At 31.9% G+C, this 23,911-nt stretch overlaps 1 protein-coding gene across 4 annotated transcripts in view; it reads left to right on the forward strand.

Moving 5' to 3' along the window:
* Positions 1–23,635, forward strand: part of LOC105837104 (eukaryotic translation initiation factor 2 subunit 2) — a 72,330-nt gene extending 48,695 nt beyond the window's left edge. For all 4 annotated transcript variants that reach the window (XM_036286488.1, XM_036286489.1, XM_036286491.1 and 1 more), the window contains 2 exons: positions 8,197–8,481; positions 22,821–23,635. In XM_036286488.1, the coding sequence (XP_036142381.1) occupies positions 8,197–8,481; positions 22,821–22,865 (330 nt within the window). In that variant the 3' untranslated portion in view covers positions 22,866–23,635. The remainder of the gene's footprint in view (positions 1–8,196; positions 8,482–22,820) is intronic.
* Positions 23,636–23,911: the final 276 nt, after the last annotated feature.

The following is a 23,911-nucleotide window of genomic DNA, read 5'->3' on the forward strand; positions in this document are numbered from 1 at the left end:
CGTGGTGGGAATGGTTTCCCGTGGGGGAACTCTAGACTATCGGGGAGGGCGTCCGTAGACGCCGAGTCCCGTGGTGGGGCGGATGGTCGGCCCGGGACTCAGTGACGTATCGTCACATGTTATCCGATTTAGTGTTTGCCACGATTCCGAGTCCAAAGAATTGGAGAGAAAAAAGATGTAATTCAAATTGTTGCCGGAAAGTCTCAGCTAGATCTTTTTTAGTTGTTGAGATTCTCTCTCTAACTAATTTCAACAATGCTTGTCGAAGAATTCCTTTGGCCCAAGGATAGCAGATTCCGGTCCCGGTAGCATATGGTTGCATAGGGAGGCGATGAAGAACTAAGGGCAAAAACCATTTATATTAAAGAATAAATGAGTGCTCAGTATATGATTGATTCTTACCCTTAGTTCTTCATCCCCTCCTTATGCGATTGTATGCTACCGGGGCCGGAATCTGCAATCCTTGCTTTGGCTTGGTTCGAAGATGGCACGAGGTTTTTTAATCGAAAGCATTTTGGTACCATTTGATGGTCACGGCACCGTTTTAGAAATGCTAATGAGCACAGTTGTAGGACTTCCTGAATTTAGTAAATTGATTAGTCGACCCTAGGATAGCTTCTCCGTGGATGCTCTTTATTTTAGACTTAAAGTTTTTACGGCCATTGACGTTACTTCTAATAGAAAGAACTTCCAGATACATGCCGCGTCTTAGTACAGCGTTGCGCCGATGTTTTGCAAACGTTGCAGTTTGCATCATCAGGGCTAGGAGCTCCGATACTGAGCTCTCTTAGATTGTAACCGTCCTTACATACCCTATGTCCTGGTGGCAGGAATGGGGGTGAGGAGGGGAGCTATTTATCCAATAGTAGCACAGTTCATTGGTCTATCATTGGTCAACTGTTAGCCAATCTTAATACAGTATTGGCTTACTATTTGCCAATTAATATGTGCTGTTTTGAATTGTTTTTAATTTATCAATTTAATCGTGATTTCTTATGAATTTGTTTCATGTGATTGGTTATAGCTGATGGTGAACTATTATAACTGATAGATTTATTACACAAATTACAAACTGCACGTTTTCTGTCATCAGAAAGTGTCGCCAATTTCCAAACCCAACTTGTTAGTCGAAATTCTATATTTAATCTAAAATCGGTATTATATTCTATTTTGACAGTAGAATCTCCGCATTGCCACTCTAATTTATTGCGTTTTCCCTTAGTGCTAGGAGTAGAGAGGAAGAAAGGAAGGTGATGCACCTCAAACAGGCCAAATGCAGCTATGAGAATGGAAATGAGGAAAAAAGATGGAAACGAAAGACTAATTCAATTTTGAAATTAATTAGGTATATTTCCGCAATTTACAATACAGATTTGATTTACGTTTGATATGCGGCAAGCAATCGCTCGGCGAACCTCTTCACCGAGAACTGTTTGACGCACAGGATGTCACGTTGATGCAGCGGAGTAATGCTCACTCGCGAATTGCGATAATGTTTTAGAGGCTTGGTATTGATACACAGTACGACGTTTTAAGAGCATCTAAGGCTAAAAAGCTAATTTCTGTGGTTTTCGCCTCGCTTATATACCCCAGGACTAGGAGTATGCGGAAAAGGAGAACTCGAATTCTTAGAATTTTGCGCGACAAATAATTTATTTTGACAAAAGATGCGATCCCTAAACTTTGGATCGATTGTCATGATTTTTGCTCCAGAGATGGTCGGAGTGACAAGCGTGCAAATTCTCTCTGCGTCTCCTTGCTATTACTGCTATTAGCGGAGTTATTAATCCGCATACCTTAGTAATTGTTCTTTTTGTCGCCGATTTTCTCGGAATTCATGAGCCTCGTGGCCGGAGCAACGCTTCGGCGGCACAAGGGTATCACATGCGTGCGTCGCTTGAATTATATTAAAAATATTAAAATGAACGAAAATCGACTATTACAACGAAAGACAACTTGTATGTTGCAATTAATGAGTCCGCGGAAGACGGCCCTGACAAATTTTAATTGAAGAGAATCTTAATTACATTTAACACTGCTTGATCTGGTGAATTCGAGTCTCCGTTATGTTGAAGGCGTTACGGAATAATATTAATAAATAAAAAATACAAATATAAAAAAAGTGAAGAGGAATTAGCGTCAATAACAATATATAAAATATAATATTCTGGAGCATATTACTAGAATTTGAGCGCAGGGGTTTTCTCGAGCGCGCTCATGTTTGTGGGTTGGGAAGCGGTCGGCAGGACGGGCGGCGCAACGGAATGCGCGAGAACGAGAGCGAAATGGAAAAAATTTTTGCGCCGGACTTAACATACTCGAAATTAATAAGTTATTAATATATTTGTTTAACGCAGTAAATTTTGTCTTATCAAAAAGTTTATTGTCCGAAATGCATTCTACTTGTTGGAAACAAACGGTAAAAAATATTTATAATTTTTCCTATTTACACGATTATCCGTAATAATCGCAATTTAGTGAGTAGTTAGTTAACTGGGGAACCGAATAACCGATTCTAGAAGAACCGATAAACCGGTTAATTGTTTGATATCCGGGTATAACCAAAAATACGATTACACGGTGAACCGATTAAATCAGAGTTTTATTAATAAGTTGACATCTTCAAGCTCTGCAAGCCATGTTACCATCATTGGTTTTGCCACAATCTTTTGATTTCTGTTTATCGACATTTAGTCCCAATTTTTTGCGCAAGATTTTTTGTACTAACAATTTTCTTTGAGAATATTTGGTTTTTTACTCCTTTGTTTTCATCTGCCGTGTTTTTATATCCAACCTATACGAGATCTACAGACAACACTCAAAGAATCGAATTCATGCATGTAATGGATTCAGCTGCAATGATTTCGGATCTGGCATAAAAATAGATTTTGACCTGTTCGAAAAATCATCAAACTGCTTTGGAGTGATATGACAGATAGGATAAGCCTGTGTAGATTTCGTACTTGTAATTATCTTTAACACTTTGCTATCAACCAAAGTTAAAAATAAAGAAAAATGTACGCGCACATTAATATTATTTAAATCTATTTCAAGAGCTTGTAGTTCATCAATTCCAGCTTCAATACTAGTTTTTTGTGCCGCAATGATGTCAGCTGACTTTTTTCTATATTACAAACAGATAGGCCGGCAAAATCTGTTGACTGTGAGAGTCGGTTATTCTACAAAATAACGTTATCTTTCGTCGACCAATGCAAAGGTATGAGTGAAGTACCAAATTTTTGTCGATGTTATTTACATTAAAGTCTGTTTTGATATCTCTGTTTATATGAGGAATGATCAGTACTTCCGTCGAAACCATATGAGAAGATAAAAACTGGTTCTAATTCTTTTTCAGCCGAATTTAGGAATTGCTGTATTTACTAAAGCAGAACTTTCTTTTGCATATCGAAAATTTGTTTTCTGGTATGATGTAGCAGTGCTTGTGGAGAAACCTTAGCTTTGTCTTCTGTAATTGATATAGTTGCTGCAGATGGTCTACATAGAATTTTCCTTTAACGGAAGCGTCTTAGATGCGCACAGTAACAAATGGACACAGTGCGAAACGGACACAGTGCGAAACAGAGGGAGCATCCCAGATGCGCACAGTAATAAACGGACACAGCAGGCTGAGTGAAACGGACACATCGTGGTAACAATTGGACACAGTGTGAAATGGACACAGTACAAAACGGACACAGAACGAAACGGACACAGTGCAAAACGAACACAGTAACAAACGGACTTACCACATGGGTTTGCGACTTTCTAGGTCACCTCTACCGACGGGGAGGGTGCGGGAGGGAGGGCCAATGGCCCCCTTTGCACCTCCGTGTGTGTGTGTTTGTGTGTGTGTGCGTGTGCGTACGTGCGTGCGCGCGCGCGCGCAAAGCATTTTCTGCACCACATGGGTTTGCGACTTTGTTTTGCACTGTGTCCGTTTTTTACTGTGTCGGTTTCGCACTGTGTATGTTTCTTACTGTGTCCGTTTTGCACTGTGTTCGTTTGTTACTGTGTCCGTTTTGCACTGTGTCCGTTTCACTCAGCTTGCTGTGTCCGTTTATTACTGTGCGCATCTGGGATTCACTCGAAACGGACACAGTGTTAATCAAATAAAGTGAAGTTTATATGTGTTTGCAAATTTCCAATACAATGTACATGAATTAGCGACTTGGACGGGGTTGGTGCGGGAGGGGTACCAAAGTCCTCTTTTGCATCCTTCGTGTGCGTGCGTGCGTGCGTGCGCGCGAAGCATTCTCTGCACCACATGGGTTTTGCGACTTTTGCACTGTGTCCGTATCGAACTCTGTCCGTTTCGAATTGTGTCCATTTCGCATTGTGTCTGTTTGTTACTGTGTCCGTTTCACATAACCTGCTGTGTTTATTACTGTGCGTCTCTGGGACTTACTCTCTAACACTATTATATGGAAAAAAAATTATCCGCTTTTTATTCCTTAACTAATAATCATATTAACATAATCTTCTCTTCGCAGAGTTCGGAGTAGGAATAGAAGGAAAGTGAAAAGGAAGGAAAAGAAGGAAAGTGTTTTCTCTGGTTTAACAATGTTGCTTGATTGTGAATGTTCTGTTATTTTTCAAATTTTGTATGCTTTTTTTGGATTATATGAATCATTCTCAGAAAATTGATTACACAGAAACTCTTGTCGTCGTAGCTACCTAACGGCAGTTTTTTTTAATTTGTGCGGCTTGCGAAAGATAATAGAAAACTACCAAAGATATTTAGAAATTTTTATCGATTTCACTTTGCGTATTAAATCAAGTGATTATTTTGTTAATAACATTAATTTTTTTACTGAGATTAATTATATGGTAAATGGCGATTATTAAATCTGTCTAATTTCTGTACATATAACTTTTTTAAAATGTATGTATTCTAAAATTTGAACTAAGACAAAAGTTAGTAATCACAAATTAATCCAAACACTCACTTAACTAACTGACTTCATTTATTTAGGATTTATGGGTTGATATTATATGCATTCAAATTTATTTACGAATATCATCATTAAATTTTAATGGTGGTAATTGGTGTAAATATTATTATAGTTTATGTAATATTAAATACAATCACATTCACAGACTTCAAATATTGAGGGAAACTTCGGGGAACTTTAGATTCAAAAACTCGTATTATGTAAATTCCAAAAAATTGCATATGTAAATGTAGATATTTAAAATAATAGAAAATTTTGACTTTTTTGTTTTGTTATTAAAATATACTTTCTTTGATAAATAAAAAAAAAGTTTATGGTTCAATTTGTGATGCTATAAATATATAGCAGGAAAATGTTGGTTAAACAGAAATTTAAAAAATCAAGAAAATTTTCTAGTTTAAGTTGCTCTAAGAGATCAAAGAGTTATTTAGTATGTATACATTTTTTTAACAGATGCTTCTAACAATGTACATTGTACATTATGGAAAAATGCATTTTTTATCTAAAACGTGACATTGACTTTTGGCCACTTTTTTAGGTCTGCTGATCCATTGTGCAGTGGTAGAAATGTTAAAAACTTGTTACATTGCGGACTTAGGGCCCGGACTTAGATTTTTGCATAACGCATAAGAAAATAAACCAATCAGAGTCTTTACTTCTATTCTGGGAAGGGAATTAGGCGATTCTAATTGATTGATTCACTTATGCATTATGCAAAAGTTGCTTTCGCTCTTAGCCAGGTTTCAAGTGGGCAATGTCAACATTGCCAAATCTCTGTGGACAAAGTCATTGAAAGATGCCTGCTTAACAAGACAGAAACACTCGCGCTACATAGTTGACATAGGCGGTTATGGCACTGCTTAACCCTTTAAGGGGCATTTTTTCTAGCAATGTCGGATAGATCTTGTTGTATCTGTATGTTTTAGACGATGCTGAAACCGAATCCAAAGTCAAAATTTAAAAATTCAAAATGGTGGATCCAATATGGCGGACATCGAACATAAAATTTAAAATTTGGGGATAAAAAAATATTGTCATATTCTTTACAAAATTTATAATATAAAGGGTCTTTTTCGGTTTTTCGTTAAAATGAACAATTTTCGGTAAAAAAAATTCCCGGAATTATATTCTTGAAATCATTTTATTCGATATTTTGTAGCCGCTATTTTGAATTTTACGTTTTTCGGGTCATTTTCATAATTAGCAACTTAAATAGCCATTAAGTACGAAATTTTATATTACTGACTTATAAATTAAGTGAATGAATCAATTTCATATGCTGAAAATAGCATTTTTTTAATATAATTTGTTGAATACAAAATAATAACAATATACTTTTTGCAATTTCAACTTAATATGACTGAGTTCGTCATCCCTAGAATCTAAAATTATAGTTCGAAGTTTATTTATATTTAAGAGGCTTCTGGAACGAATTTATCGTGAAAAAATTTTTCGTCATTGTTTGATAACAATTGCTTATGAATTTGTGTTTGCATCGGATCTTTTCTTGCTAGAAGCAATGAAGACACAACCCTCTAATTGTTTATGGTAAATGGCATGCGAATAGGCAGATGATTGACAAGCCAAAATTATTATGTTAATTTCTTTTCCTTTTATTACAATTACTTGACTCGGCCAGGACGCTTTGTATGGTTTTGTATGATCTTTACTGTCTCTTGATCGGGAATATTCGAGAGATTCGGTCTCATTTTCCGCGAAGACTCAACAGATGACCCAGTAGCATGTTAGGAGGTGTTCTGAGAATACACGATTTATTTCGATTTCTCGAACCGCTATGTTTCCGATAATATGTACATTTTTTGCTTGTCCTCACTATTATCGTTAGTCAGATATACAAATATTCATGGTCCATTGGACGAACTGTGAGACCATACGAAACAAAATCATTTTAACGGATTTGGTCCTGTTTTGTTGTGCAATGTTGACTCGGACAATGTCGATACTGCACACTATGCAAACTTTGCTCGTATATGTGCGTAGATATAATCGTGCAACACGTTTAGACAAATGAATGACTAGATCTGACAAAATAGACATTAAAATAATTTCTAAATTGAAATTCTTTATTAAGGATATAAAAATTATGGTTAAGTTTATATGGTTTTTAATTTCGACTTGCAAGGGAACCTCAGACCTATTAATAATACAGGCACACACACAAAAATTTTTTTTTAGAGGACTAGACTATGATATTCTTATGTTTTTTGAGTCGCTGAGTCTGAATCCGAAGTTCGTTTTGGCTTATCGGGTCAGGATTCTTCTTTAATTTTAAAAAATAGATAAAAAACTGCTAAAGTGGCACTTTTCGGACTAAATTATAATCTTGACGATTGAAATTATTAAGGAGAAAGAGTATTTTTATATTTTTGAATTGCAGAATTTGACTTTTACATTAGAGATTCGATATTTAACAGAAATTAGCCATCATATTTACAAAATGTGAACCAAGACAATTGACTCCCAAACCCACATAATCTAAGAGAAAGAGGAAAGAGGATAGGAGATCTACTCAAAATCTAAATCAAAATGGCATAAAAAGATTAGAAATTAAGAATTGTTTTTTCTGTGACAACGTATTCTTTTATTTTTAAAAGATCTGTGGAGTGAGTTGCTCTTTCGTTTTATTACCCTTTGAACGTCTTCCATTTCCAATGTTTAATAGTAATGAGCCATTATGTTTACGTCCCATCCTTGATATTTACATCATTTTTTTATGCTTGGTGGAAACGTTTACCTTGCTCTTCATTATAATCTACATTTTTTAGAAATTGATCTATATGAGAATGCAAGAAATGCAACTTTAGGTTCATCAGGCATTCTAATTTGCTGAAGTTTTCAACCATATCTGAGACTAGTTTTTTGTAGTCTTTATGGCTACCTAAGAAATTTTTCGGAAACATTATCATCATCGTTACGCTGCGTTTGTTTACATATCCTTTTTACGTCAATATTGCAATCCTAAGCTTCTTTACTAAATAACTTTAAATTACTACATCAATGTTATTTTAATTGAGCCATGTAAACATATAGTTTATAACATTACAGATTTAAGCAAATAAATTAATAACGATTTTTTAATTATGAATTGTGCGACGTCCTTTAATATTTTATAATGTGTGCGTGCGTGAATGCGTGCATACGTGTACAAAAAACAAGGATCAAACTCTATTGTTAATTTATAATTATTAAAATAATTTTTATTTAATATATTCTTATTTTGCAGATTTGTAAAACATTACACAGACAGCCGAAACATTTACTGGACTTTTTACTAGCGGAGTTGGGTACGAGCGGCTCAGTCGACGGCAACAGTCAGCTAATTATCAAGGGCCGTTTCCAACAAAAGCAAATAGAAAACGTTCTTAGAAGATATATTAAGGAATACGTTACATGTCATACGTGTCGCTCACCTGATACTATCCTCCAGAAGGATACTCGACTCTTTTTTTTACAATGCGAAACCTGTGGTTCAAGATGTTCTGTTGCCAGCATAAAATCTGGATTCCAGGTAAATTATTATTTAGCTAAAAATAATATTTGCTCTCTAATATAGTTCTTGTGTCCCATTTTAATAGTCGCATGTAAGTATCTCGAAAAATAGGAGATACGGAAAAATGTTTCAGATAAAATTTGGTCCGTGTAAAAGAGAATAAATAATCTATTTTTTTAAATAAATTCTATTTTTTAAGAAATCGACTTTCAATAATTTTTTACATAAAAGAAAAATTGAAAAATTGGTTTTATCTTGTATTACTTCATATAGATATTTTACATACTACTATAATCAAAAAGTAAGGTGACTTGTTTAAAAAATGTGTGCGCTTTATCATCGTATTGATACAAACCATTTGTTTTTTATGTTGGTATGACAGTCCTTGATATTTAACAGAAGTTTTATATTATTACGCTTGTTGGGTTAGAAATTATAACGTCTTTTGTAATTGTTAAAATTTTTTGTCCGACGGGTTTTTAAAATGGATAAATTTATTGAGCAAAGAATTTGCATAAAATTTCGTCTATGTTTGCGAATTTTTTTACTAGAGAGTTTGCTGGGAATGGTGGTAGGATGAGAGGACGTCGCGGAACGGATATTCAATAAACGACGCAACGTATGTTATCACGTAAACTCAGAATGTGCCCTGAGTCGTTATATATTTATCACAGATACTATTTGATAAACCTTACACACGTGAAAGTTTAAATAAGAACTGTAATGCGTCTTAGGAATGAAAAGGTCTTGATCGCTCGCGCGGGTCGACTATATTAATTGATTACTGTCTTGTGATGATAATGCCTGTGAGCCGTATGTGCCACGAGGCGCCGGGGTGCACCTTGCGTGGTGAGCCTTGAGAAGTAATGGTGATGTACTGGAACTGGGAAAATATTCTCTTTTTAATAGCATGATTTCTTTCGTTAAGTCGTACTGAGGTGCACTGAATTAATTACAGGAAGATCCCACGAATATCTTGAGCACAATTAATAGGAGACTACGGCACATGTGTAATACATACTGCTGCCATGAGTTGAAGTACGAAGTGAAGTAGTGTCATCGCGCTAGGTGCTCCGCAATTTATGCGGATAGTAATCGATAGCTGCTGCAATCTGACGTGATGGAAATGACGAGGTCGAAAATGATTCTTGAACAGTCTAAAAAATGAAATTTTTTGTGCTGATGCATTAAAAATTTTAAGATTTTGCGACGATAAAGCTATTAATCCTTTAACTGTGGGACAAAAATCAATGTTCTTGATTTTGATTTAACGACCCAAAAAACCCGTAGAAACTCATTTTCAAGAAAATCTGATTATTTTTGAAAACTTTGATGTGCCATATCCGCTATTTTGAATTTTACAATTTAATAGATTTTTAAATTCGAATTCAGCGAATTTAACACCCCAGAAACCTTGAAATACTTGTCACTATAAAAATTTCGGTAGTTTCACTTTTTTTTTTTTTTTTTTTTTTTTTTTTTTTTTTTTTTTTTTTTTTGAGATGCACATATATGTGTCATCCACATTGGTGGTACGTCTTATTTTTGCACATATATATGTCATTCACAGCAAAGCGATTAAAAAATGTTTACAAGTGGTATAAAGATTTTAGTAATGGTAGAGAAGCAGTTGAAGATGGAGCTCGTTCAGGAAGACCTTTTACGTCAACCAATGAAGAAAACATTACTTGGATCAATTCAATCAATGTTGAAGAATTTAGGTTTGTCTTCTCGTTTTGTACCAAAAACAGAATTTTTCTGAAAAACGTCGTCGTGTTGAAGTTGTTAAAGAGATGCTTTTTTGGATGATGACATTCTGAAATGCATAATTACTGATGATGAGGCCTGGATCTATGCTTATGATCCGGAAACAGCTCGATAAAAAATCGCCGATAAAAATTTTTAACAATTACAAAAGACGCTATAATTTCTAACCTAACAAGCGAAATGATGTGAAACTTCTGTCAGGTGTCAAGGATAGTCATACCAACTTAAAAAACAAATGATTGTATCGATACGTAAAGGGCGCGAAGTTTTAAAACAAAAGTCACGTTACTTTCGATCACAGTATTTTACACACACACACGCGCGCGCGCGCGCGCATTACTATTGCATTTATAGATGTTACTATTTATTCTCTTTTACACAGGTATACAATTTTTGTCTGAGAATGAAATGATTAATTTTTATAGTTTATGAAATAGGTAATTCGATACTTTTTGAATTGTGTTATATGATGGGAACATGAAAAATGAATTTAAATTGATAAACGCATAGCATTGTAGTCATTTGCAAGATAAATTGTATCATGATTACTTTTTTACTAACAAGTAAACCTACACAAGTGTTACACTTCGATTTTGATAAGCTTTGAGTATTTTGTAGTATAACCTTTTAACGCTTAAATGCACAAGATTTTTTTGTAAACTTTGACTGCGTAGACTTGTACAAAACGAATGAACTTTATCCAAGAGTACTTTTTCAGCGCAAAATTTTTTTTATCATGTCGGATTTTTAATATGGCCACTTAAATGTCAGAAATTTGGAAATCTCCATTTTTAGGGGATAAAAGAGGGAGAAGGGAAAGAGTTAAAGGAGGAAAAGAGGGAAATGCAGGGAATAAAAACCGCGTTGGAAGTGGTGGAAAGGGAAAGAGGGCAGAGGAGGGATACATGAAGGGGTTGATGGGATGACGAATCTATAGGGAGAAGAAAAGAGAAGTGAGAAGCAGTTTGAGGAAGTGGAGAAAGAGTAGGAAACAAGAAGAGGAATAAAGAAGAAAGAGAATGGAATGTAAAAGCATATAAGAGGAAAAGAAGAGGGAAGAAAATGGAAATGAGAAAAATTGGCGATGGAAGTCAGAAGGGAAAAGGATGTGTGGGCGTTAGTAAATAGAGAGAGGAAGAAAAGAGTAAACGAGGAGAGAGATAGAAGAGTGGAAGGTACATTTTATGAAATTGTTAGGAGGGGTGAAAGGAAGAGCGGTTATGGGAGAGAGGAGAAATAGAGGATCGGATATGGAGGAAGAAGTGGGTAGAGAAGAATTTAGAGGGATATTAAAAAGGTTGAAGGAAACGAAAGCAACTGAGATGGATGGGATACCAAATGAGGCCTGGAAATACGACGGAGAGAAGTTGGAAGAATGGGCAAGGGATTTCTGCAACAGGGTATAGAGAGGGGAGGGTTATCCGGATGGCTGAAGGGACGGTATCATAGTATCTATAGTAATGAAGGGGGAAGGAAAGGCATTAGTAGATACAGGAGAGTGATGCCCACTCTCTATAAAGTGTATGCAGCAGTTTTAGCAGGGAGGCTGAGGGAACAAATGGAAGGGAAGTGGGTGGTGCTGGAAAATCAAACGGGTTTCAGAAAGAGGAGGGAAACGATCGATAACATCTACACATTAAACTTTTTAGTAAGTAGACAGAAAAGAAAGGGGGTAAATTGGTGGCGGTTTTTGTAGATTTGAAAGCGGCATTTGACTCGGTAGACGGGAGGGTGTTACTTAAATCGATGAGAGAGAGGGAAGTGAGGGAAAGGCTAATAGGGAGAGTGAAAGAAGTGCTACGAGAAGTAGGGTGAAGAACGAGGAGATAAGTAGTAATTTTTGGACAGCAAGAGGGGTGAGACAAGGGAGTTCGTTTAGCTGTTCAACTTCATGCTAACGGATTTGGAGGAGACGATGGAGAAGGAAAAATGGGGGGGGGGAGTGGAGGTGAGAGAAATACACTCATTGGGATATGCGCATGATTTGGTGCTACTAGCGGAAGGACGAGATGAGTATGCTAGGAAGACTTGAGGAATGCCTGGAGAGGAAGGGATTAGAATTAAATGCCGAAAAAACAAAGGTACTGAGATTTAGGAAATGGAAGGTAGAATGAGCAAAATAGAGTAGAATGGAAAGGAAGAGTAATAGAAGAGGTAAAAAAGTACAAGTATTTAGGATATGTAGTACAGAAAAATGGTAGGCAGGATGCTCAGATAAAGGATAGGATAAGGAGAGCAGTGGTAGTGATAGGGCAAGTATAGGGGATAGGGAAAAGAAGATTTGAGAGAGATTGAAAGAGGCGGATATGGCTCTTTGACAGGTTAGTATGGACAGTCCCAAGATTACGGCCCACTAAACACCAAGTTACATGTAACGTACCTGTTAGTTGTAATTTCCCACTCAACAATGTAATTGTAATATAACACGTGTGTTATATTGCAATTATATTATTGAGTGGGAAATTACAACTAACAAGCACGTTACATGTAACTTTGTGTTTGCTGGGGGAGTAGAGATTTGGGGCTGGAAAGAAAGAGAGATAGTAGAAAGAGTAGAAGAAAGATATTTAAAATGAATTTTAGAGGTATTCTTGAAATTATTTTATTTGATATTTTGTAGCCACCATTTTGAATTTTACATTTTTCAGGTTATTTTCATAATCAGCAACCCAAATAACCATTAAGTACGAAATTCTATACTACTGATTTATAAAGTAAGTAAATGAATCAATTTCATATACTGAAAGTAACATTTTTGCAATATAATTTGTTGAATACAAAATAGTAACAATATACTTTCTGCAACTTCAACTTAATATGACTTAGTTCGTCATCTCTAGAATCTAAATTTATGGTTTTGAAGTTTATTTATTAACAATTTAAGAAACTTCTGGAACGAATTGATCGCGAAAAAAGATTTTTTTTTTTTTTTTTTTTTAAATAACGATTGCTTGTGAGTTTGTGCTTGAATTCTGCTCGGATCTTTTCTCTACAGAAACAATGAGGACACAACTCTCCAGTTGTTTATAGTAGATGGCATCTGGGCTGGCGGATAAGCAAATGATTGACAAGCCAAAATTATGTTAATTTTTTCTTCCTTTATTACAATTATTCGATTAGGGCAGGTGGCTATGATTTTGTGTGATCTTTACTGTCTCTTGATCGGGAATGTTTGAGAGATTCGGTCTCCTTTTCCGCGAAGACTTTCAACATGACCCAGTAGCACATTAGGTTCTGAGGTTCCGAGAATACACGATTTATTTTGAATCGATTTCTCGAACCGCTATGTTTTCGATGGTGTGTACATTTATTGCCTGTTTAGGCTATTATTGTTAGTCAGATATACAAATATTCATGGTCCGTTGGACGAGAACTGTGAGATTATCGAAACAAAATCATTTTAACGGACTTTGTCCAATTTTGTTGTGCAATATTGACACGGCCCGGACAATGTCGATGCTGCACACTATGCAGACTTTGCTCGTATATTGTGACTGCGATTGGCGATTGACAATTGACAGTTATTCAATCACACTTACAATTGTGATTAACAATCACGCTAAGCAATCATATATTTCATGTCTGAATAAAATTCAATATCAAGTGAAAATGTTAAACAATTATCAATATTGGTATTATTTACAAAGACGAAAAAAGGAGGCGTCAGGGGGTGGAAGGAGGAAAGAGTAAGTTTTTTTATGAAAAAGGGGTGGACATGAAGACGAGGAGGGAAGAGGAATGGTTTGGTAGGCTAATAGAAGGGGGTAAAGAAAGGCAAAAAGAGGAAAGATAGGAAAGAATCAGGGAATTGAATTTTAATATCTGGTATAAGAGAATTAAAAAGAGAATAGGAATTCCTGGATATTTAAAGAAAGGGTGGAGAAAGTAGATAGAGAAAGATCGCTAGGCTGAGTCGTGAGACGAGGGAAGGAAGATATTGGGAGGAAGAAGAAAAGAGACTGTGCTGATTATGTGGTGTACAAAGGGAATCATGAGTGCATGTATGGGAGAGTTGCAGGAAGTGAGGACAAGGAGGAGATTCAAGTTAGCAGGAGGCAGTGGAGTGAGTACTGGCTGAGGACGGAGAGGGGGAGGTGTTAGATGAGGGAATTGTGTGTGGAGGAGGAGAGGAATAAAATGAGTGGAGGGTTAAGCAAGTAGGTAGGGGGGGTAGGAGGGTGAGGAATTGGGTAAGAGTTTGAACTGTGTGAAGGAAAGAGAGAGAGAGAGAGAGAGAGAGAGAGAGAGAGAGAGAGAGAGAGAGAGGGGGGGAGTGAATGGACACGGATACAAAGAAAACGGTATTTAGATTTTGTGATTTTTATAAGAAAAAATAAGTGGAAACGGAAGTCTAAAGGATAGGGAAGTGGAGGACAAGCGAGAAAGCGTGACCTCGGGACTTGCGGACAGTGATAGTCTGAGTAGGTTAAGGTTAGAAGATAAGTATAGTATTAAGGATTGTGTTCTTGTATCTAAAATTGTAATCCTAAAGGAAAACAATAAAGTTTATACATACATACAATTTTATCAAAATTGGAGTAGGACACTTGGGTAGGTTTACTTGTAAGTGAATACTGTTAAAACAGTAAGAGGTATTAAATAAAGTTTCAAATAAAAGTTTTATGGTTTTTAATGTATTTTATAACAGTGTAATTAGATGTTTAGAAAATATTAAATTTGCTGTGAAATTTCCTCTTGCCTCCTTTAATTTTTAAAAATCCAATTCCACTATTATGAACTACATTAAAAGCTATAAAACTTTTATTTAAAACTTTTTTGAATATCTCTTACTGTTTCGATAGTATTTACTTAGAACATAAAAACTAATTTTTTTTAAAAGAGTGTTTCACCCTCTTAATAGCTGTATGGGTACGTATACAATTTCTTGTTTCTTATTTTGGCCTAGACTCTACAAAATACTTAAAGCTTATCAAAATCGGAGTGTAGTAACACTTAGATAGGTTTACTTGTATATTTCGTCAGAAATCAATGGTATTTTGTATTTAAATTAGTCTAAGATTGACTATATTACCACTTAAATTGTCTATGTTAAAAAAAAATTAACTGCATATTTAGCTGTCCTGGAGATTCGAAAAATTAGAATCCTTGACTAAAAATAAAAAGATAACATGATTACTATGCTATATGTATTGGTGGTACACAGTGTGATATATCATGTTTTGATGGGGAGGGATGAAGGGAAAGGAAGTGAAGGAGGGAGGGAAAGAGAGAGAGGACGATTTTTCCTAATTCTTGTGACAGTGCAAAAATAATGATTTATTTTTTTACACTAAAGCATTTTATACAAAAAATGGAAAAATGGAAAAATTGTATATGAAAATTAAGAATAAACGTTAAATAAGTAAGAATTTTCAAAAATTGAGATTTTTAAAAAATGTGTCAATTTCGTCATTTTGTTCCTCTGTGTAAGTAAGATGACGAAAAGAGTCAAGTTAAATAATGTACTTTTTACAAACAAAAAGTTTATTATATTAAACTTATATTATTCCAATATTATAAAAATGTAAAATAATTAATTTAGAGTAAGATATAGATATATAAATGTAACGAAATAATATTTATCTGATGTGCAAAAATAAAATTAAGAAAAAAAAATAATTATTATGAAAAAACATAGAATTAAAATTATATATCATAATTAAAAATAAAATATTATGTCACATGAAATGTTATTTTTAAAAATGTTACAACGTGAGAAATTATGAGTACGTTATTGTATAATTTTTAGCTAAATTGCCATTTTTTATAAAAAAATGAATGTATACATATATACTATAAGTGTTATTTCTTATAGTTACATAAATACCAAAACGTTACATATGGGTACATCCAATGTACATTTCTTATTATAATTAGGGTTGGGAAGTAACGAGTTACTTGTAACGAAGTTACAGTTACAGTTTACTTTTTTTGGTAACTAATAACTTAACTTTGTTACTTTTCTTTATCGTATGTGTAATTTAACTGATTAAAAATTTTTTTCTTTTTGGTAACAACATAGTAAAAAAAATTGTGTTATTTTGTTAAAAAATATCCTGGTTAAAATTTTTATGTTAAAAAATTTTACATGTTTGCTTTTATTTTAACATATTGCTGTTGTGTTATTTCAAGTAGTTAAATTATTAGAATAACTGAAAAAAAGTGTAAAAGTATCACAATGTGCACGTACTTTTAATTTTACACAATAAATATGTTCCTTATTATTAGTAACAGCAGCATTTATCTGTTAAAATTAACAGAAAAAATTGTTGAGTTTACTTTATAATATAAGAGTGACTGTTATTTCTCGACATGATCTCAACGTGTCCAAACGTGTTTCGTGAGTACTCATCTCATTACCAAATCTCATTACAATTACACAGGTTGTTCCATGATCACTGATAGAAATTTCATATAATGAGTAGATTTTACAAAATATTGTAAACTACTTCTTTAAAATGTTTCATGAAATCTATTACTACATATAGAATAGGTTGAGGCAAATCAGATTTTAGGACGAATCGGAATAAATAAAAATTGAAATTATATTCATTATATTTTGGTTGAAATTCTTATTCTGGGGTGCGAATTACTTTGTCTCCTTACATTTAAATCATAAACCTTACAAAAAACCTTATCAATCAATTAATCTTATGTTGGACTAATTTACCTCGATTTACTATATACACATAAAATTTTTATTGATAATTCTGGAACAATTTATATATGCAATTGTAAAAATTTTTTTCAGCATTTTTAAAATAATTAGTAACATATATGATATGTTAAATTAACATATATAACATGTTAAAATAACATATATAATATGTTATTGTAACACGTTATATATGTTACATTAACATTATTATAATGTTAATGTAACATGTTACATGTGTTACTTTAATATAATTTTCTCATTAAATTGCTACATAAATATTATGTCAAATTATAAAATTTACATTTATTTTTATGTTAAAATATAACATAATATTTATGTTGCTATTTAACATATGCTTAATATATTAAATTAACAGAAAAGTTTCTGTGGACCGTTTGAGACAGGCGATATCTGTTAAATTTAACACAAATTTTTTACTATGTAATAATTATTTTGATAGTTACTTTAATAGTTACTTTTTTTGGAACATGTACTAAAATTTTTAATCAACTACTAGAAAATTGAGTCTACAAGAGGAATTGTATCGATTCTTAAAATCGAATAATTACAGTATTGATATGCTAAATACTTACACTACAATTAAGAAACTTTTTATTAAATATAACACAGGTATTCCAAGTTCTGTATTTGTGAAACATATGTTTAGCATTGATGGGTCTATAATGACGCCACAGAGAGATCATCTTAATTATAATATAGTTGAATATTAAATTCTATAAAGTTAATAAAAATTTTTATTAAAATTTTGTAACAAAGAGAATATATGAATCAATATATGACAGCTGATGTAGCGTTATATTTCATTAAATTCTGATAACAGTAACATATGATTTAGTCTTTTACCTTTATAAAGTTCTTATTTAGTGTACATAAAATAATTCGTTAAAGCACATAATTAAGCACATAATATACAAATTAGCAAAGCATAAAATGTAAGATTCTTATTTCTTATATTTAAAATAATGTACAATTATTTAAGAAAAAAGTAACGACTTGTTATTGTTTTAGTAACTGTAACTGTAACAATTTATTTTTCAAAATTGGTAACTTGTAACTGTAACTAGTTACTTTTTTAATGAAAAAATGTAACTGTAATTTTCCTAACCCTGATTGTATTATCCACTTTTGTAGACGGGATTGAATTTAAATTACAACAGATGTGATTTACTGAATAAATTTTGAGAAATTAGCAATTCGTTATTTTATCCACTTCGTCTTCTTATTCGCCTTTCTCTCACATTTCAAATAGTTTGTTTTACAATTAGACATAAAGAACAAATTTTAATTGACTTACTGGCAAATTAGATTTATTAGAAATTTATAATGTTATGACCTCTAATTTAGATTTTGTAAGGAGATTCGTAAACGATTCTCTAGTCAATAGACATGAATTTTCTAAATTATAATTTTATTCGTACACAAGGCATATGAATAAATAATAAAAAAAAATATTTTTAAGATTAAATAAGTTCTTAATGATCTTAATAATCTTCTTTTAAATTAAAGACGTAGATTATTTTTTAGATATTAACATGATTTGAGTTCTGTAAATGTTATTTAGATTTGACAACTTAATTTATTCTTAAAGAGAAGGATAGATTAGTTTTGTATGTAAATTTACCAAACAATGTGGCAAAATAATACAAATTAATAAGTCAAGGAACGAGATTTAAAATTTTCAAAAAAAAAAGGTTGTGTAGAATATCTGTAGATCCAATACATTACACACACACGACACACACACACACACACACGCGCGCGCGCGCGCACGCACATACCATGGATTGCTAGAACTGCGATTTCACGTGTTTTATAAATTTTAAGCTTAAATATTAATAATAAATTGTCGGCATCACATATATTGTTTGTGGTTACTAATAAAGTTTGTAATTCAGATTTTTATAATCTAGTTTTTGGTTTATATGCTCAGTAATTACCAAAAGAAAAGTTTGTTCCGTAATTACCAAAAGAAAACTTCTAGTGAAAAATTGAATAATTCCCATAATTAAAATTTCAAAACTTTGAGAGACTTTTTCTAAAACGGTTATTTTTGTCGAACGACTATGCCTTATTGCTTTTATAGATTTGGAAATTCTTCAGAATGAATATGCGTTACTATCAGTCTGGATTACAAAATTTATGCCAAAAACAGGAAAAATTCTAATAAAATAGGTACGAGACATCCAAGTGGAATCTACGTGATTTATGTGGATTACGTGGATGCAAGTCTAATCCTTAGAGAAAAATTTCATTCTTTTGGAGTGACATTTTACTCCAAGAAATTTAGAGAGTACGTGTATGTATTACAAGGATGTTTCTAAAATTTGTAAAATTTTTATGTGGTTTCTACGTCGAATCTATGATCGCATCCATATAGATTCTAGTACCGTTTTTGAGGTCCACTCGAATATTCACGTAGATTTCACGATGTCGATTCATGTAGCATTAACGTGGATATCACGTATTGTATTATTGGGGAATTATAAAACTCGCGGTATTTTTAGTCAACCATTTCTTAATCAAGATCGAATGACGTATAGAACTGTCATGTCATAACAATATTTGCTTGATACAGAAAACTGCAATTTGTATTTACGCAATTCGAGATTCCAGACATGTAAGTGACAGGAACAAATAATGTGGAGTTCTTAAAATTAGACTAATGCCTAATTGAGACGAAATTGTTTATGAAAATTTAGAGTACTACATACTGAGTGAAAAAATCGATAAATCGAGTAATATAAAAAAGTTTTTTTCGGTTTTTATATAAAGTTCAATTCACAAACTGATATATACGTGTATTTTAATTTTGGAAAAGTATTCCCAAATCTATAAAAGAAATACATACGAAATCTTGTTAATGAAGTACATTAATGATTTATTACACAGGCACACAAAAAAAGAAAAGTAGTCTGTCCTTGGGACCTCATTAGTCAATTTCTATATATTTTGACGTGCTGAACATGAATCCGGTGTATACATAAGGATGAGATGAAGACATAAGAATAGAGTGGTTTAATCCGTAGAACAGACCACTTTTTTTGTGTAACTGCCCAGATAGCACACAATGTTTTATGAATATTCTTAGAAAGTGCAAATATTCTTAATATCAGAATATTCAAGAGAATATTCTATGAATATACGTAGAATATCATACTCGGATATCGTATATTCACGAATATTCTTATAAAGTGCGAATGTTTTTAGTTTTAGAATATTTGAATCGAATATTCTATGAATATACGTAGAATATTACAATCGAATATCATATATTCATAATAGAGAAGAATGTTCTTAGAATATTTGTTAAGTTTATTTATTGCACATAGTGTATTGCACATGCGCGCAGTACATATCTATGTACGAAAGACTTGTCGCTGCTTGTCGCTAGTCGCATCATATGTGTGCTGTGGTGTGCTACGTTACAGTTCTTTATACAATAGTAAAAAATTGTTATTATGCAATAAATATAAAATATAAGTATAAAGTGGGAGATATACAACAATCAAAAGGTAATAAAACGTTTACTTTATGCATTTTTTCTCTCAATAATATATGACCGCGTGAACACATTGCAGTATAACCTCTAATATATTTATGTATATATTAACTTCTTATGTGTTCATAGAATATGGAATATCCTATAAATATGCATAGAATATTCTGCAGAATATACATAGAATATTTATCGAATATCTTATAAATATGCATAGAATATTCTCAGAATATACAATATAATATTCTATTCACATTTAGAAAATATATATAGGAGTGCCATTTGAATATACGATGAATATATAAGAATGTAATATAGAATATTCGAAATATTCTTGAAGAATATTCATAAAACGTTTATAGAATATTTAAGTGTTATCGACCAAGTTTGATCGTCATTCCAATATCTTCTTAAAATATATTGAAAAGGTCAGTAAATGGTTCAGGATTAATAAGTGGGCCGTTTACTTCACTAAAAGTAACCTTTATACAATTAACAATGGAAGCACGTGACTTTATGAGATTTCTATCATATATCTCTTATGTTTTATTTTTTGCTTATTTAACTATTCACACTGGGTGATTACCACCCATAAATGAAAATTCAACGTTTTGTACCTTTTAAGTACTGTAATAAATGGAAAAAACTCAAAAACTACAAAAATTGCAAAAACTGGAAACTTTTTTTAATTGCAAAATATAATAATTTTTTTAAATATGAAATTTCTTAAATTTTAATACTAAAAGTATGTAAATACTTTCTATAAACATTAAAGTTAATCCATGAATTTTTTCAGAACTTTAACATAAATATTTTAAAAGATACAGTTGTTTGAAAAATGCCATGGGTGACAACCACGCAGTGTGTATGTGAAGGTTGAAAAAATAAGTGTTTATGCAAAGGGTTAATTTTTTTTTATTTTTTAGTATTGAAATTTTAATTTGTTGACACGAGCTCATTGTCGTGTTTCGACATTTTGTCTTATCTTAAACCAACTATTACAATCACTGAAAAGGATTTACATTAAAGGTCAAAATATTGTAAATTTGTCAGAGAAAAATACAGCTGCGGCAATTACAAAATTGTGAACAAATGGGACCTCAACTATTTTTTTAGGGTTTATAGAAACTAAAACAACTATAAATTGAAATATAGAAATATTGTTAGGTTTATTAAATAATATGATTAACACTATTATAGTTTTATAATAATTATTATGAAAACATTTTATTATTCAAAATATGATTTTATGGTAATACAAACAAAAAAAATCGATTTTTTAAAACTATATTTCCATTGTTGAAACTATTGCAAGATTTGTGTTAAAAGAACTTTGCTTTTATATTTATACTTATATCTACGGTATTGCTTATACTTATATCTACGGTAATCCTGTAAGGGGGAGACTACTATACATGTTTCAGTCAAGCCACAGTTGTAGGTCACTATGTCAATAAATATCTAACGCCGCCTTTATCTTTCGAGGAGTGCTTAGGAACAACTGTCAGTCACCCACAACGTTGCTTGACTTCGAAGATCGTACGCTTCGTCATGATCCATGAATACTTATTTATTATGAATTTTTTTAATAGATGTATTTGGAAGGATGAAACGTGTATAGTTAACTTACATTTTTATAAATATTTAAATATAAAGCTTTATAACTTTTTACTGATTTTTATATGTGCAAAATAGTATGTGGAATAACTTGTGAAAAATTTGTTCTTGTTCTGTTCGCGAAAAAATAAAAAATAGATGCCAAATTTTAAATTAATTTTTGAGTATTGTTAATATTTTATATTAATTTGGCATATTATACATATAATATGATTAACATTATGTATATAATACCATATTAATATAGCATGTTAATATGCTATATTAATATGGTATTATATACATAATGTTAATCATATTATTTAATAAACTTAACAATATTTTATTTTTCAATTCATTATAGTTGTTTAATTTTTATAACCCATAAAAAATAATTGAGGTGCTATTTGTTTATATTTTTATAGTTGCCATAACTTTTTTTCTCTGAGTGCGATATTTATTCATTAGCCTCGTAACTATTTAGTTATAATAACCATAAAATAGTTAATGGAAAAAGAAAATTATAGTTTACGTTATTCTTCCCATAAAACTTGTGTAACTATTGTTTATTAATTCTCTTAACAATAAATTTAGTTGCAACAACTATAAAATAGTGCTTTTAATCATATATTACAATTCTATGTATAACACTTGTATAGTTGTCATCTATATAGTTGCCTTAACTATAATTTTTTTCTCTCAGTATTATAAATATAATTTATCAATGGAGTCGATTAAAAATTATGTTTTATTTCTATCCTTATTAGTGGTAACAAAAAGAAGTACAATATTTGATGATTTATTTTCTATTTATTTCAGGCTGTCACAGGAAAACGTGCTGCTATTCGTGCAAAAACTGCCTAAGCAACTCTACCTAAGAAGATGCTAGTGCAAATAAAACACTATGGAATATGAATAAATGTTGCAAGTGATTACGTCTTGAATTGACTTGAATACAGAAATGTAGATAGTATTAGTTCAAACTGTCATAAATTTAATATCGATCCTAATATAGAAAAAAAATTAAGCTAGCTTGGTTCTTAAAATTGTTAATAATTCTAATAATTCCTAAACAACAAAATTTTCTTTGTCTACATTGTAAGTCATAATAATCTGGATCTTTGATTTTTGAATATTCTGATTCTTCTGATTTCTTTAATTTTCAAAATTGTGGACTTTTTTATTCTAAGCATTTTTTTTATTGCAAAAGATTTTTAACGAGACAATTTTTAGATTTAAATTTCTTTTTCTATTTTAAATTATTTAAAGGGATTCTAAAATTACCCGTTGTATCGACTTCCTTGTTTTAACCCTTGGTTGTCACTCTGGATCTAGCGAACCCTGTCTTTTTCATAAAAAATTGCAGAAATTAATAACTTTATGAATTTTTCAAATATGAATATATATATACTTTTTACTTATACAAGTAATATATTTTATAAATGTTCAAGTTTTCTTCAAATTTTTTTGGTGCCATTATTTTGATTTATTTCATAAGCTTATTTTGAAATTTAGTACAGAGTCTATTGGACCCTGTGTGACAAGTTTGTTACAGCGCGGTGTGACAACCGGTTAAACTAATCTTGTAATTAACTTATAGAATTGTAAAAGTTTTTTACAGAATTAAACAAAAATATGGGGGAGAATGATCGAGTTTATATATAAAAAAAAGTTATTTTTAATGAGACATTGTCGATAATTGCTGTAACTTATTCGAAATTTATACAGTTATATTTATATTTATATATAAATTATATATATATATATATATATATATATATATATGTGTGTGTGTACGATATACAGGATGTTTCTAAAATGATTAATTATACAGCGTTATTTCTTATAAATCTGAATTTAAAAGTTTTAAACCATTTTTTTCTATGATGCTTAATAAAACGGTAATTACT

The sequence above is a fragment of the Monomorium pharaonis genome, chromosome 4 (assembly GCF_013373865.1).
Source record: "Monomorium pharaonis isolate MP-MQ-018 chromosome 4, ASM1337386v2, whole genome shotgun sequence".
Classification (NCBI taxonomy): Eukaryota; Metazoa; Arthropoda; class Insecta; order Hymenoptera; family Formicidae; genus Monomorium; species Monomorium pharaonis.